The 12,414-nt window shown below is 41.4% G+C and overlaps 1 protein-coding gene across 2 annotated transcripts; it reads left to right on the top strand.

Moving 5' to 3' along the window:
* Positions 1-3,099: 3,099 nt before the first annotated feature.
* On the top strand, positions 3,100-11,918 carry LOC109892210 (uncharacterized). Of its 2 annotated transcripts, none has more exons than XM_031827177.1 (11): positions 3,100-3,335; positions 4,298-4,411; positions 5,532-5,705; positions 5,807-5,944; positions 6,026-6,145; positions 6,244-6,381; positions 7,760-7,969; positions 8,092-8,187; positions 8,420-8,459; positions 10,389-10,443; positions 10,596-11,918. In XM_031827177.1, the coding sequence occupies exons 1-11, from the start codon at positions 3,327-3,329 to the stop codon at positions 11,335-11,337; spliced, it is 1,836 nt and encodes a 611-aa protein (XP_031683037.1). In that variant the 5' UTR covers positions 3,100-3,326; the 3' UTR covers positions 11,338-11,918. The 2 variants fall into 2 exon arrangements, with proteins under 2 accessions (XP_031683037.1, XP_020340232.2); XM_020484643.2 differs by having other exon boundaries at positions 3,101-3,335; positions 8,417-8,459; positions 10,596-11,917.
* The last annotated feature ends 496 nt before the right edge of the window (positions 11,919-12,414 follow it).

The raw sequence follows: 12,414 nt of genomic DNA, 5'->3' as shown, positions 1-12,414 counted from the left end.
GTCAGTTAAGAACAAATTCTTATTTTCAATGACGGCCTAGGAACAGTGGGTTAACTGCCTGTTCAGGGGCAGAACAACAGATTTGTACCTTGTCAGCTCGGGGGTTTGAACTTGCAATCTTCCGGTTACTTGTCCAACGCTCTAACCACTAGGCTACCCTGCCGCCTCAAGTGTGGTGAAGAGCTCTGAGTCCGAGCCTTGCATTGATGGACATGATAAAGAAGAATCTGGTCCAATAGTAGTCACATTTTCTTTTTTTATGGATTCTTGCCTTTTGACAGATCCATTTATGGTTTCAGAATGGGTGGGTAAGGAGTTGGGTGCAGCTGAATCAGTGAGGGTAACTCGTAGTGGACTTGTGATATTTGTTTGTGTTTCTTCTGCCCAGAAGGAGCTGGCGCTTCGTGTCACCTAACTTGGGTCAAGATCTGTTTCTTGCTTTGCTTTTAGGAACAAAGCGTCAGTGAAAAGAGTGATCCATGGGGTAGCATTAAGTGCAGAGGCAGAGCAATTGAAGTTGAAGTTTCCCTGTGTGTGTGTGATGCCCACCATCTGGTGTGACGCAGAGTCAGTCTTTACCCAACAAAGTCATGATAGGATATATCAGTTATCCTGTTAGAGCTTTTGTGTCAGTAGTGTGTAGGAGGGAGATTCCAATATGTGGGAAGTGTGCAGGAGGGCATGGGACAGAGTAGTGTGTAGTGTAGTGTTGGCAGTAGCAGAGAAGTGCTTGGGTGTACAAGAGAAGAGTTACAGGGTGTGTTGAGTGGTGGTGTTCTGTTCTCCCAGGCCGTAGGGTTAGATAGTGGAATGGGGTAGTGGGTTTTAAAACAGTGTATGGTTAGTCCCTTTTTCACATTTTGTATCACAAAGTATGATGGATATATACCCCAGTCTAGTTGGTGGCGGTAATGCAACATATATTGGATGCCAACATCCATTAAACCCCACCGAAGAAGACATCTCTTGGCCACTTGAAACCAGTTGTGTCTGGTTTGGATAGTGAGTCACAACGGATTTTCAAGCCTGGCATCTTAAAATGACCTTAGCAATCAAGTTATGGAGTTTAAAAAAAAGACACAGACAGGTAAGGGCACTTTAAACAAACACATTATTGGCACGCAACGAACTGAACCTGAACTCTCCATCTTTATCAATCTAACTTCATATTCATACTGTTTATTTAACCTGGCGGTATCTGTTTTTTGTGTTTATCTGTTATGTGTTTCAGACACAAAGAGAGGGCAGCCACAGGCTATTGGGTGCATTCAAAGAGAAGGATTGTCTGCAGCCACATTGTTTGTGAGGCCTTGCTGATACGGTTGAATTTCAAGGTCAAGCACACTTTCTGCGGATCATTGTGATGCGTTTCTAGGAGGATGGCTAAAAACAGAGGTTTGGCTAAAAACAGAGGAACCCAGAGGAACCCCGTTCTGCTAGTGGAACCCCTCGCCAACAGCCAAGGAAATTTCAGGGCGCCAAATACAAATCAACAGAAATCTCATAAATCAAATTTCTCAAACATACAAGTATTAGGCACCATTTTAAAGATAAAAGTATTATTAATCCAGCCACAGTGTCTGATTTCAAAAATGCTTTACAGCGAAAGCTCCACAAACGATTATGTTAGGTCACCACCAACTCACAGAAAAACCCAGCCATTTTTCCAGCCAAAGAGAGGAGTCACAAAAAGCACAAATAGAGATAAAATGAATCACTAACCTTTGATGATCTTCATCACATGACACTCATAAGACTTCATGTTACACAATACATGTATGTTTGGTTCGGTAAAGTTCATATTTACATCCAAAAATCTTATTTTACATTGGCATGTTATGTTCAGTAGTTTCAAAACATGCAGTGATATTGCAGAGAGCCACATGAATTCACAGAAATACTCCTTATAAATGTTGATGAAAATTCAAGTGTTATGCATGGAACTTTAGATACACTTCTCCTTAATGCAACCGCTGTGTCAGATTTCAAAAAAACTTTACGAAAAAAGCATAATCTGAGAATGGCGCTCAGAGCACAAACCAGCCAAAAGAAATATCCGCCATGTTGAGCAGTCAACATTAGTCATAAATAGCCTTATAAATATTCATTTACCTTTGATGATCTTCATCAGAATGCACTCCCAGGAATTGCAGTTCCACAATAAATGTTTGTTTTGTTCGATAATGTCCATCATTTATGTCCATTTATGTCCAAATAGCTTATTTTGTTAGGGCGTTTGGTAAACAAATCCAAAAGCGTGTTCAGGTCCAGTCGGACGAAAAGTTCAAAAAGTTATATTACAAGTCGAAGAAACTTATCAAACTAAGTATAGAATCAATCTTTAGGATGTTTTTATCATAAATGTTCAATAATGTTCCATTGTCTGTAGAAAAGCAATGGAACGAGAGATACCTCTCATGTGAAATGCGCGTGACTGAGAACGAGGCTGCTGGCAGACCCCTTAGTCAAACAGCTCTCATCTGCCCCCCCCCTTCACAGGAGAAGCCTGAACCAACGTTCTAAAGACGGTTTACATCCAGTGGAAGCCTTAGGAAGTGCAACATAACCCATATCCAACTGTGAATTTGACAAACCTTTCCCACTTCCTGTTTGGATTTTTTTCTCAGGTTTTTGCCTGCCAAATGAGTTATGTTATACTCACAGACATCATTCAAACTGTTTTAGAAACTTCAGAGTGTTTTCTATCCAATAATAATAATAATATGCATATATTAGCATATGGGACTGAGTAGGAGGCAGTTTACTTTGGGCACGCTATTCATCCAAATGGGAAAATGCTGCCCCCTATCCCAAAGAAGTTAACAAAGGTGCACATGGGTAACAGTGAGTAAGGTCATATAAGGGCAAATGGCATGCCATTCCCTACATAGTGCAGTACTTTTGACCAGAGCCCAAGACACAGAGTCATAAGAGGGGGAATACACAGGGGAAGGGCTAAAGAGGAATGAGGAAATTGTTATCTGAGGAGAAACAGGTTGCATCCCAAATGGCACACTATTCCCTCAAAGGTTGCACTACTTTTGACCAAAGTAGTGCACCAAATAGAGAATAGGGTGCCATTTGTGTCAAAGGAAAGTCTATCTGAGAGCAGTGGTGCAAAGAGATCCAAGTATTTTCTGTTCCCAAGCAGCAGTGAGAGCACACCTATTTGACATCACAAAGGCATAGGCGACAAAGACAGAGGCACAGACATCATTATCATCCATTCCACAACAGGTGTAAGAGCATGAACATGCATGAGAGAGAAGTGTAAGGGGAGAGACTCAAAGAGAGGGAAAGACTGAAGGTGAGAAGAGGCTGAAAGCATGACAACGGTAAGGTCCTACATTGACTTTGGGGAAAACATTCTGTTTTGATGGGGCAACATACAAATTTTCATTAAGGATACATCTAATCCATAACCTAAACCTAACCAGAATGACCGTTTACTCTGGCCTTACAAATAGCAGTGGCTTTTAGAGGATCATATGAAATTCAAGTCTAATGAAACAATTAAAGGATTGTAAAATCATGTAAAATGGTTTCGATTACGAAGACGTAAGACACTACAATATGCCAACCTCATGTACAGCCAAAACCTGCAGTGCCAAAATACCTATGATGTACAGAGTTGCATAATCGAAATTCCATAGACACAAAAGAAGAGGATAGTCACGTAAAGGCGAAAGAAAGAAACCGGTCAAACCAGTGATATATTCATTATCTGAACTTAGCACATGTCAAAGCATTTTGATGGCTTTGACATATTTGACAATTTGCACTTTAAAAGCAGGCTTTTCAACATAATATGCAGTCAGAGAGACAGTAGTAGTTAGTTATAGATAACAAACAATCTTTCTATCTAAAAGACCAGTCAGTAACATAAATGTTTAGCAAGATTTGTTTTGAGTGTCATGTTACTGATAATCTGACAGTGGTGATGGCCAGTCAAGTGCTTTTGAGCGACAGGAACTCTAAGGGACGGTTTGTTGTGAAAATGATATGGTCGGATATCCTATACATTGGTTGGCTGTTGTGTCATCATTAAAACAGTGCCAACTTTCAGTGTGAAACTAAAGCCTTAATCCAACACTATGGCTAAAAGTATTTGTCATTGCTCATAGTTAGATGTATCTTGTATTTATGAGTCTTGGATGTTCCTCACACAGTAGACTTGATATCAGGGGGAAAGTGCAACATTTCAAAACAAAGCTCTCACTGAAGATTTGTCATGTGAAAAGACAAGCGAGAGTTTGCAGTGATTTGATGTTGTGGTTTCCCATCATTCTGCCCCCAGCCTCCTATACCCCCCAGGAAGTCATTCTTGGTGAAGTCGTCTACGGTCACCGGGTCCTATGACCTACCATCCTTACAGGAGGATTCAGACAACCAAGAGGAAAACGCATCAACGGTAAGGATGATGCCAGAAGGAAAGTTTTTCAAATGCTTCTTTGACAGTGTTACATTTTTTAAATTGTGTTTGATAGAATGATAGGGACAATGGAAGCCAGACACCAGGGGCTGCAATGTCAAGAAGCCAGTCTCCCTTTCGGCCAAACTTTGTGACGGCTAGTGACAGGAGGCCTCAGATGTCAGAGCCCCAGTTGAGCAGTAGCCAAGTGAGATCAAATACAGGACAGCTCTAAACTTTTCCCCAGGCTCAATTGCTATGACAGCATTAACAAGGTATGATTCAAAGACATGAAGAAATGCACCTTATATACTGTCGTATGCAGGAGACCTGGGTTTCAAAACTCTGGATGGTCACAATAGCTACATTATCATTTCATTAATCCTAATTGGCTGTAACAGTAAAGTACTTATTATTCATACAATAATAATACTTTTGGGGTGTGCTTATATTTGTCCTGTTACACAAAAGTATGTAATGGAAATGTTTTACATTTTTTGGTGCATATCCCAACTTCCTCTGAGACACCCGCAGAGAGTAGGGTCACCATTGTACAAAGCCCCTGCAGCAATTAGAGTTAAGAGCATTGCTCAAGGGCAGTACGACTGATTTTTTAAAATGTGTGTTTTACCTTTAGGTATTCAAACCAGCAACCTTTCAGTTACTGGCCCAATGCTCTATGACACAACAGTCTATATACTGTTTAACTGCACCTAATTGTGACTTTGTGATTTGTATCTCAGCCAAGTCTAACAGAAAGAAGCCAATCTGTGTACAAAATCAAGACTCAGCCGGCATTACCCCGGTGTATGTCCCACTCAGAGCCCCTGGACAAGAGACAGAACCCAGGGCTCTCCCCCAGCTATGGCAATGTGATGGACCCCAGCTTAGTCAACAACACTCTCTCTTCTCTTGTGTTTCATTATATCTAGGTTCTTCTTATCCGTTTCCTGTCAAAACCAGCATAGGAGATGCACGCACTGCTGTGCAGAGGCAGGGGCCTCTTCCTATTCCCCCCCCCCCCCCCCCTCTCATTCTACCCTTTCTAGTCTGGCTCACTGTGTTTTTCAGTTAATGTTCCAATTATTGTTGCTAAGTGATTTATGAACTGTTTTGACAGACCTCCCATCAGACTGGCTCCCTAACGGACTATCAGAGCCCCCGTTTGAGCCCCCGTCCTGTTCGCCGCCCTCCAGTTCCTCCCAAGACCCATGGCACTCTTCTAAGCCCCTCACCAACTGCAAGCGGGGACTATAACAATGTTGATCGATCTAAACTTGGAATGACTGAGAAGGTAAACCAAGAGGACCACTGAATAAGCCAGTATATAGTGTATACAGTAAGATAGGTTGAATAAAAAAATCAACCCACTACTCTTCTCTTGGTTTAACACAGGCCTTAGATGTGTATGGCAAAAATAAGCCCTCCCCTCCTCTCCCAAGGCCTGTGAGACCCCCTCGGTCCCCCATGATGTCCCGCTCCTCTTCAGAGTATGAGAGGACTCTACCTGAAATGCACCTATTACAACCACAGGTGAGAGAGAGAGTACTTCATATTCATTGCAAAGAAGAAAACTGTCAATGAGATATCTTTGCTTTCTATGTATTGGTATAGGATTCCATACAACGAAAGCACAGTCAATCCCCTCGCCCTGCTCGACCCCCAGCTCGACCCAAATCTGAAACCCAGTCCTTGTATGGGGGCTATGACGTCAATAGATCCCAGAGTCCGAGGGTAAGCAACACTCATTATTAGCATCACTCAAGTAACATTTTAGGCCCTTATATCAATTCGCAACTAACATCGCCTTTGGGGTTTATCATGTTCAATAGCCCTCAAACACAGACAATAGGAGGTCGCCTCACCCTTCACGGCCCCCACCACGGCCAGGAGGGCCCCCCTCCCACACCCTGTCCCGTTCCCCCTCAGGGATCGAAACAACGACCACACAACTCCAACCCCTGCTGCAGGTGAGAGCAGTACATGCCCCTTGTCTCCAACTGGTGCTGACAGAAGCACAAACACATACGCACGTGGTGCAGTTCAAAGGATATAGAACAACATGTATTTACTGTGATATGCTGTCATTGCTTTCATCTGAGGTGAAACAAATACAGTACCTGTGTGACAGAGAAGTGTTCACAATGAAATGTGTGAAATCTCTATTTTATGTTCCTTCCTTCCTGAAACTCAAAAAGTCCCCTCATGGTTATGAAATGTACTTGGGTCTTGTTGATTTGTTGTTATTGTTCACATGTGAAAACATGTGTTTTTGGAACACTTCACCTGTGATATTTCATAAGTGAAATCATATGCAAGTGAAATTTCAACTGTGAAATCATTTGCAAGCATGTTTTTGGAACAATTCACGAGACCACATTTACACATGTTGTCACGTGTTTAGTTTCATGTTATTACATGTTGCTTTACTTGCTGTCACATTAACTTAACTTAAACACTTGATCATGTGAAATTCAGGTCGTTTTTCTGTAAGGGTAAGGACCATGATAGGATGTTTGTAAGATGTTCTCAAGACATTTGTTTTATCAGTCGTCAGGATGTCACGATGGTCCCAGATGGCCCCAAACCATTATAATAAAGTAATGATATGGTGGTTTTATTAGTAAGTGGTACGCTGTTGAGCTGAAACAAGACCCCACCTGGGATTTGAGGTGTGCTGATCTTTCTGCGGCACCATAATGTCTGTAGCATTGCCCTTCATATTGCTGACTTATAATAAGTCTCTGCACTTAGCAAAAGAGTGCCATTTGACCTGCTATTTTACTGAATCTGACTATTGTCTCATCATTGATTTAATTTATTTCTCTCAACAATTTGAGGTTTTACTGTTGTCTAATCTTCATGGGGCATATTATTGTGTTAAATGTTACTCCGGAATCACTATGCTAAATATAATAGTTTATAGTGTATTATACAAAGCTGAGATTTACTTTGAAATCCAAAATGTAGTAATGCAGGTGAAATCAGTTATTGACACAGATGTGATGGAGTAGCATAAAGATCATAATGCCGTGAACCAAGAGGTTGTGAGTTCAAATCCCAGATGAGGACACTGAATAATAATTACAGAAAAATACAAAAATAGATGCATAAAAGTGACTGCTGAATGACTAAAATATAAATCAACATACACAATGTGTGTAAAAGAAGTAAGTTGAAAATCACTGAGTGTGTATCATAATGACTAATTTGGGTTTTCACAAAAAGGAGATCTTCCACATGTGAAACCATGTGTTTTTTCCCGTAAGGAAAGGCTATGATACTATGATGAAGTTGCAGCAATAGAGTTGCTTGTGTCTGTGAAACAAAACTAAATTCATTCCATAGCCCACAAACGCAAAAGGAGGATCTCCGCCTGCTCGTCCTCAACTCCCGCCCCCACCCTCGTTCACCCCCCCACCACCACCTGTAAATAAACCACCACTGTCGTATGGACCTACCACCATCTTCTACTCAGAGTCAGTCTACAGCGAGGTCAGCGAGGTTCAGGACCAATTATCTTATCTAGAAGTACTGCCCGATGAGAACACATTCCAGGTGAGAGACACACACACATGCACACGTGCCACATCGTACCGGACAATAAGTGGATATAATCCTACCTACATTGTATTCAATAAAAATAATTACCAATGGTTTTTGTATCTCTATTATTTCAGTTCAACCCATCTAGCAGCGTCGACAAAACACACGCAGCACCACAGTTCCAACCTGGTCAACGTTATCAGAACTATCAATTCAATAAGGAAGCAGAGGTACAGAGTGAAGTCTGAAATTATTGATTTGCATGGTAATGATTGGGGGGATTTTCTATCCTTCTTTTGTACCAATGTATGTAGTACGTCATATTCTCAGTGTCGAAGCCAGAGCCAGGCTTCACATTTCTGGTTTTCCCTATTTCTGTTGCTGTTCACCTGCATTATTAGATTATCCATCAATTCAATTTGACCTAAAAACCTATTTGTACCTATTTTGGTTTTTCAGCAGGAATTTGAAAATCTAATGAGGTGGATGAAGACAGTTGGATGTGAGTTAAACATTATTACGACAGATGTACAGTACCAGTCAAAAGTTAGGAGACACCTACTCATTCCAGGGCTTTTCTTTATTTGTACTATTTTCTGCATTGTAGAAAAATAGTGAAGACAGCAAAACTATGAAATAACACATACGGAATCATGTAGTAACCAAAAAAGTGTTTAACAAAGTCAAAATATAATATATTTTAGATTCTTCATAGTAGCCACCCGTTGACTTTTATTTTATATTTAACTAGGCAAATCAGTTAAGAACATATTTTTGATCACAGCTTTTCACACTCTTGGCATTCTCTCAACCAGCTTCATGAGGTAGTCACCTGGAATGCATTTCAATTAATAGGTGTGCATTGTAAAAAGTAAATTTGTGGAATTTCTTTCTGTCTTAATGCATTTGAGCCAATAATCTATGTTGTGACAAGGTAGGGGTGGTATACAGAAGATGGCCCTATTTGGTAAAAGACCAAGTCCATATTATGGCAAGAACAGCTCAAATAAGCAAAGAAAATGAAAGTCCATCATTACTTTAAGACATGAAGGTCAGTCAATTGGGAAAATGTCAAGAACTTTCAAAGTTTCTTCAAGTGCAGTCACAAAAACCATCAGGCGCTATGATGAAACTGGCTCTCATGAGGACCGCCACAGGAAAGGAAGACCCAGAATTACCGCTGCTGCAGAGGATAAGTTCATTAGAGTTACCAGCCTCAGAAATTGCAGCCCAAATAAATGCTTCACAGAGTTCAAGTAACAGACACATCTCAACATCAACTGTTCAGAGGAGACTCCGTGAATCAGGCCTTCATGGTCAAATTTCTGCTTTGAAACCACTACTAAAGGACGCCAATATGAAGAAGAGAATTGCTTGGGCCAAGAAACACGAGCCATGGCCATTAGACCGGTGGAAATCTGTCCTTTTGTCTGATGAGTCCCAATTTGAGATTTTTGGTTCCAACCGCCTTGTCTTTTGTGAGACAGAGTAGGTGAACGGATGATCTCTGCATGTGCGGTTTCCACCATGGAGGAGGAGGTGTGACGGTGTAAGGGTGCATGCTAGTGACACTGTAAGTGATTTATTTAGAATTCAAGGCACACTTAGCCAGCATGGCTACCACAGCATTCTGCAGCGATACACCATATCATCTGGTTTGCACTTAGTGGGATTATCATTTGTTTTTCAACAGGACAATGACCCAACATACCTCCAGCTCTAAGGGCAATTTGAGCAAGAAGGAGAGTGATGGAGTGCTGTATCAGATAAACTGGCCTCCACAATCACCCTGACCGTGAAGTGAAGGAAAAGCAGCCAACAAGTGCTCAGCATATATGGGAACTCCTTCAATGAATCTATTTCATTTATAAAGCCCTTTTTACATCAGCAGATGTCAAAGTGCTATACAGAAACCCAGCCTAAAACCCAAAACAGAAAGCAATGCAAATGTAGAAGCACAGTGGCTAGGAAAAGACTGTTGGAAAAACATTCCAGGTGAAGCTGGTTGAGAGAATGCCAAGAGTGTGCAAAGCTGTCATCAAAGCAAAGGGTGGCTACTTTGAAGAATCTAAAATCTAAAATATATTTTGATTTGTTTAACACTTCTTTTGTTACTACAGTATTCCATATGTGTTATTTCATAGTTTTGATGTCTTCACTATTATTTTACAATTATTTTACAGAAAATAGTACAAATAAAGAAAATCCCTGGAATGAGTAGGTGTGTTCCAACTTTTGACTGGTACTGTATTTCGTATTATTTTACAATACAATACATTGTATTTAATGTCATTTTTAAGGATGAAAGAACATGCAACTGTTCTTCTGTAATTGTTGTACTGTTCTCAGCTGTCTATGATTCAATAGATGACCATATATTACTGAGGGATAATACATTTTGTTTGTAATTGTGTATGTGTTTCTCTTTCAGGCTGGGAAAACATGCCTCCTTCATTTCATGGCCTCAGTCTAGAGGATGAAACCAGGTGAGACCAGACTAAACTCTTACTGTACACATGTGGTTAACACACCATTTCAAGGATAGAGCTTTGATCTTACATCTAATACACGCAGGCATACCATTTAATCAGCACGTCTTTTATTAAAAAAAAATATTTTTATAAATCCATCCCACCAGGGAGTTCAGCCAGAGGTGCCTCTATGTGAAAAATAGCCTCCGTTTGTTCAACTGCCTGCTAATGAAGCGTAGCGATACCCTGCGAGGCCACATCACAGAGCTCAACGACCTTGCTGAGAAGCTGGACAAAGTGCAGAAGAAAACCAAAACCATGAGCATCGCAGGGGGCACCACGGGCGTAATGGGAGGGGTGGTGGCCGTTGTGGGCATTGTCCTCGCCCCCATAACCATGGGTGCCTCCCTCATAGGGACGGCAGTTGGGGCGGGCATGGTGGCTTCGGGTACTGGGATGGGCATCAAAGCGACCATTGACAACAACAAAATCAACTCTGTGGACAGAAAGGGGCTGGAGGAGGTGGTACAGAAGTACACAGCTGAGATAGCAGACGTGGAGTTGTGTCTTTGCTTTATCCACAGTGGGATGGCTGAGCTGAGGCGGTATAACTTCCACAGGCTCCAGCATGCTGATCCTGAGGCCCTGCGGATAGCCAGGGTGGCAGAGGCAGTGCATCCTGGGTGTAATAAGTCCCAACAGTTGGGCATGAAGTCTAAGATGATCCTGCAAGGATTTGCCAGAGACATGGACCTGTATTTTACTGACAAGGATGGCCAGATGCTGAAAAAGGGCTCTGAGACTAAGTTTGCCACCAGGATCCGTGGTGTGACCCAAGAGCTACAGGAGGAGCTCAATGAACTGCACCAAGTGTGGCAGACTTTCTTTCTAGCAGCCAGTAGATTTTGAGGTGTGTGTCTGCCGTCGTTATTGCAGTAAAGGTCTGGCAATATTTTGGACACATGCAAGATATTGTTTTTTTTTTTTTTGGGGGGGGGGGGGCGTAGGGAGGTGCTCATTTTTGAAGTGGGTTGCCCTAATGAAGCCTACATGAAGCCAGCCTTTGCTGACAAGTTGCTGAAATTTCAGCCCCTGTGAACAGCCTTAGTTATCAGTGCAAACTATTTGGGAGTCTCAGCCATGTACATAGGCTGACAGTAAGTGGCTTTCAGATTGCAGGCCTGCATAGGACAAAGGCAAAGCAGCGGTACTGCTCGGTGTCGGCTGTTTTGGGCAGCTTTGCTGCATGGAGAAGGTGCTTTCTGTATCCATAAGTCTCCATATATCCATGAACTTTGAAATGTTTTAATCCTCTCGACTGTCATACAATTTGTGGTTTCAAATAAAGTGTTTAAAATGTAAGAGTATGAATGTGAAATGTTTTATTATGCAGTGTGTACTGCTGAGAATATCAATGGGACATTTTATCTATATACTATTTGTGAATTATCTGAATACTAAAAAGGACATGCAATAAACTTTATTGAAAAGTTGTTGGCTCACATAAATGTGATTAGTATAAGACATCACAGGATGATTTCTAAAACTGGCCCCTGTTAACCCCCAATGTGCGGAATGATATGGTTCCCACTAGCTTCTACAGCCACAAAGTCTGATTCCACAGCCACCAAGTCAAAATTGGCAAACAAAAATAGATTTTGGTCTTAATTCAAATTGAGGGGTTAGGCATAAGGTTAGCAGTGTGGATAGGGTAGGTTTAATATCACATTTTAAGAAGATAATTTGTAGAAATAAGTGGGGTTTATGACTATGGTTATAGAAGCTAGCGAATGCCTGTGGAAGGATATCCTAGGTCTACATCAACGATGTATATAAACCCTGGAAAGCTAACGCTATGTATTGGCCATTTAGAGGCTTTGAAGCCACCGGTTGGCCATATTGGTACTCACCAGTAGGCTCAGTCCGCCATAAGACTGAATGGAATTCTATTTCAATTAAATGTTTCAAGGACAAAATTAAATATAT

This window comes from Oncorhynchus kisutch, linkage group LG6, assembly GCF_002021735.2.
Source record: "Oncorhynchus kisutch isolate 150728-3 linkage group LG6, Okis_V2, whole genome shotgun sequence".
NCBI lineage: Eukaryota > Metazoa > Chordata > Actinopteri > Salmoniformes > Salmonidae > Oncorhynchus > Oncorhynchus kisutch.
This window is presented reverse-complemented; position numbering and strand designations above follow the sequence as displayed.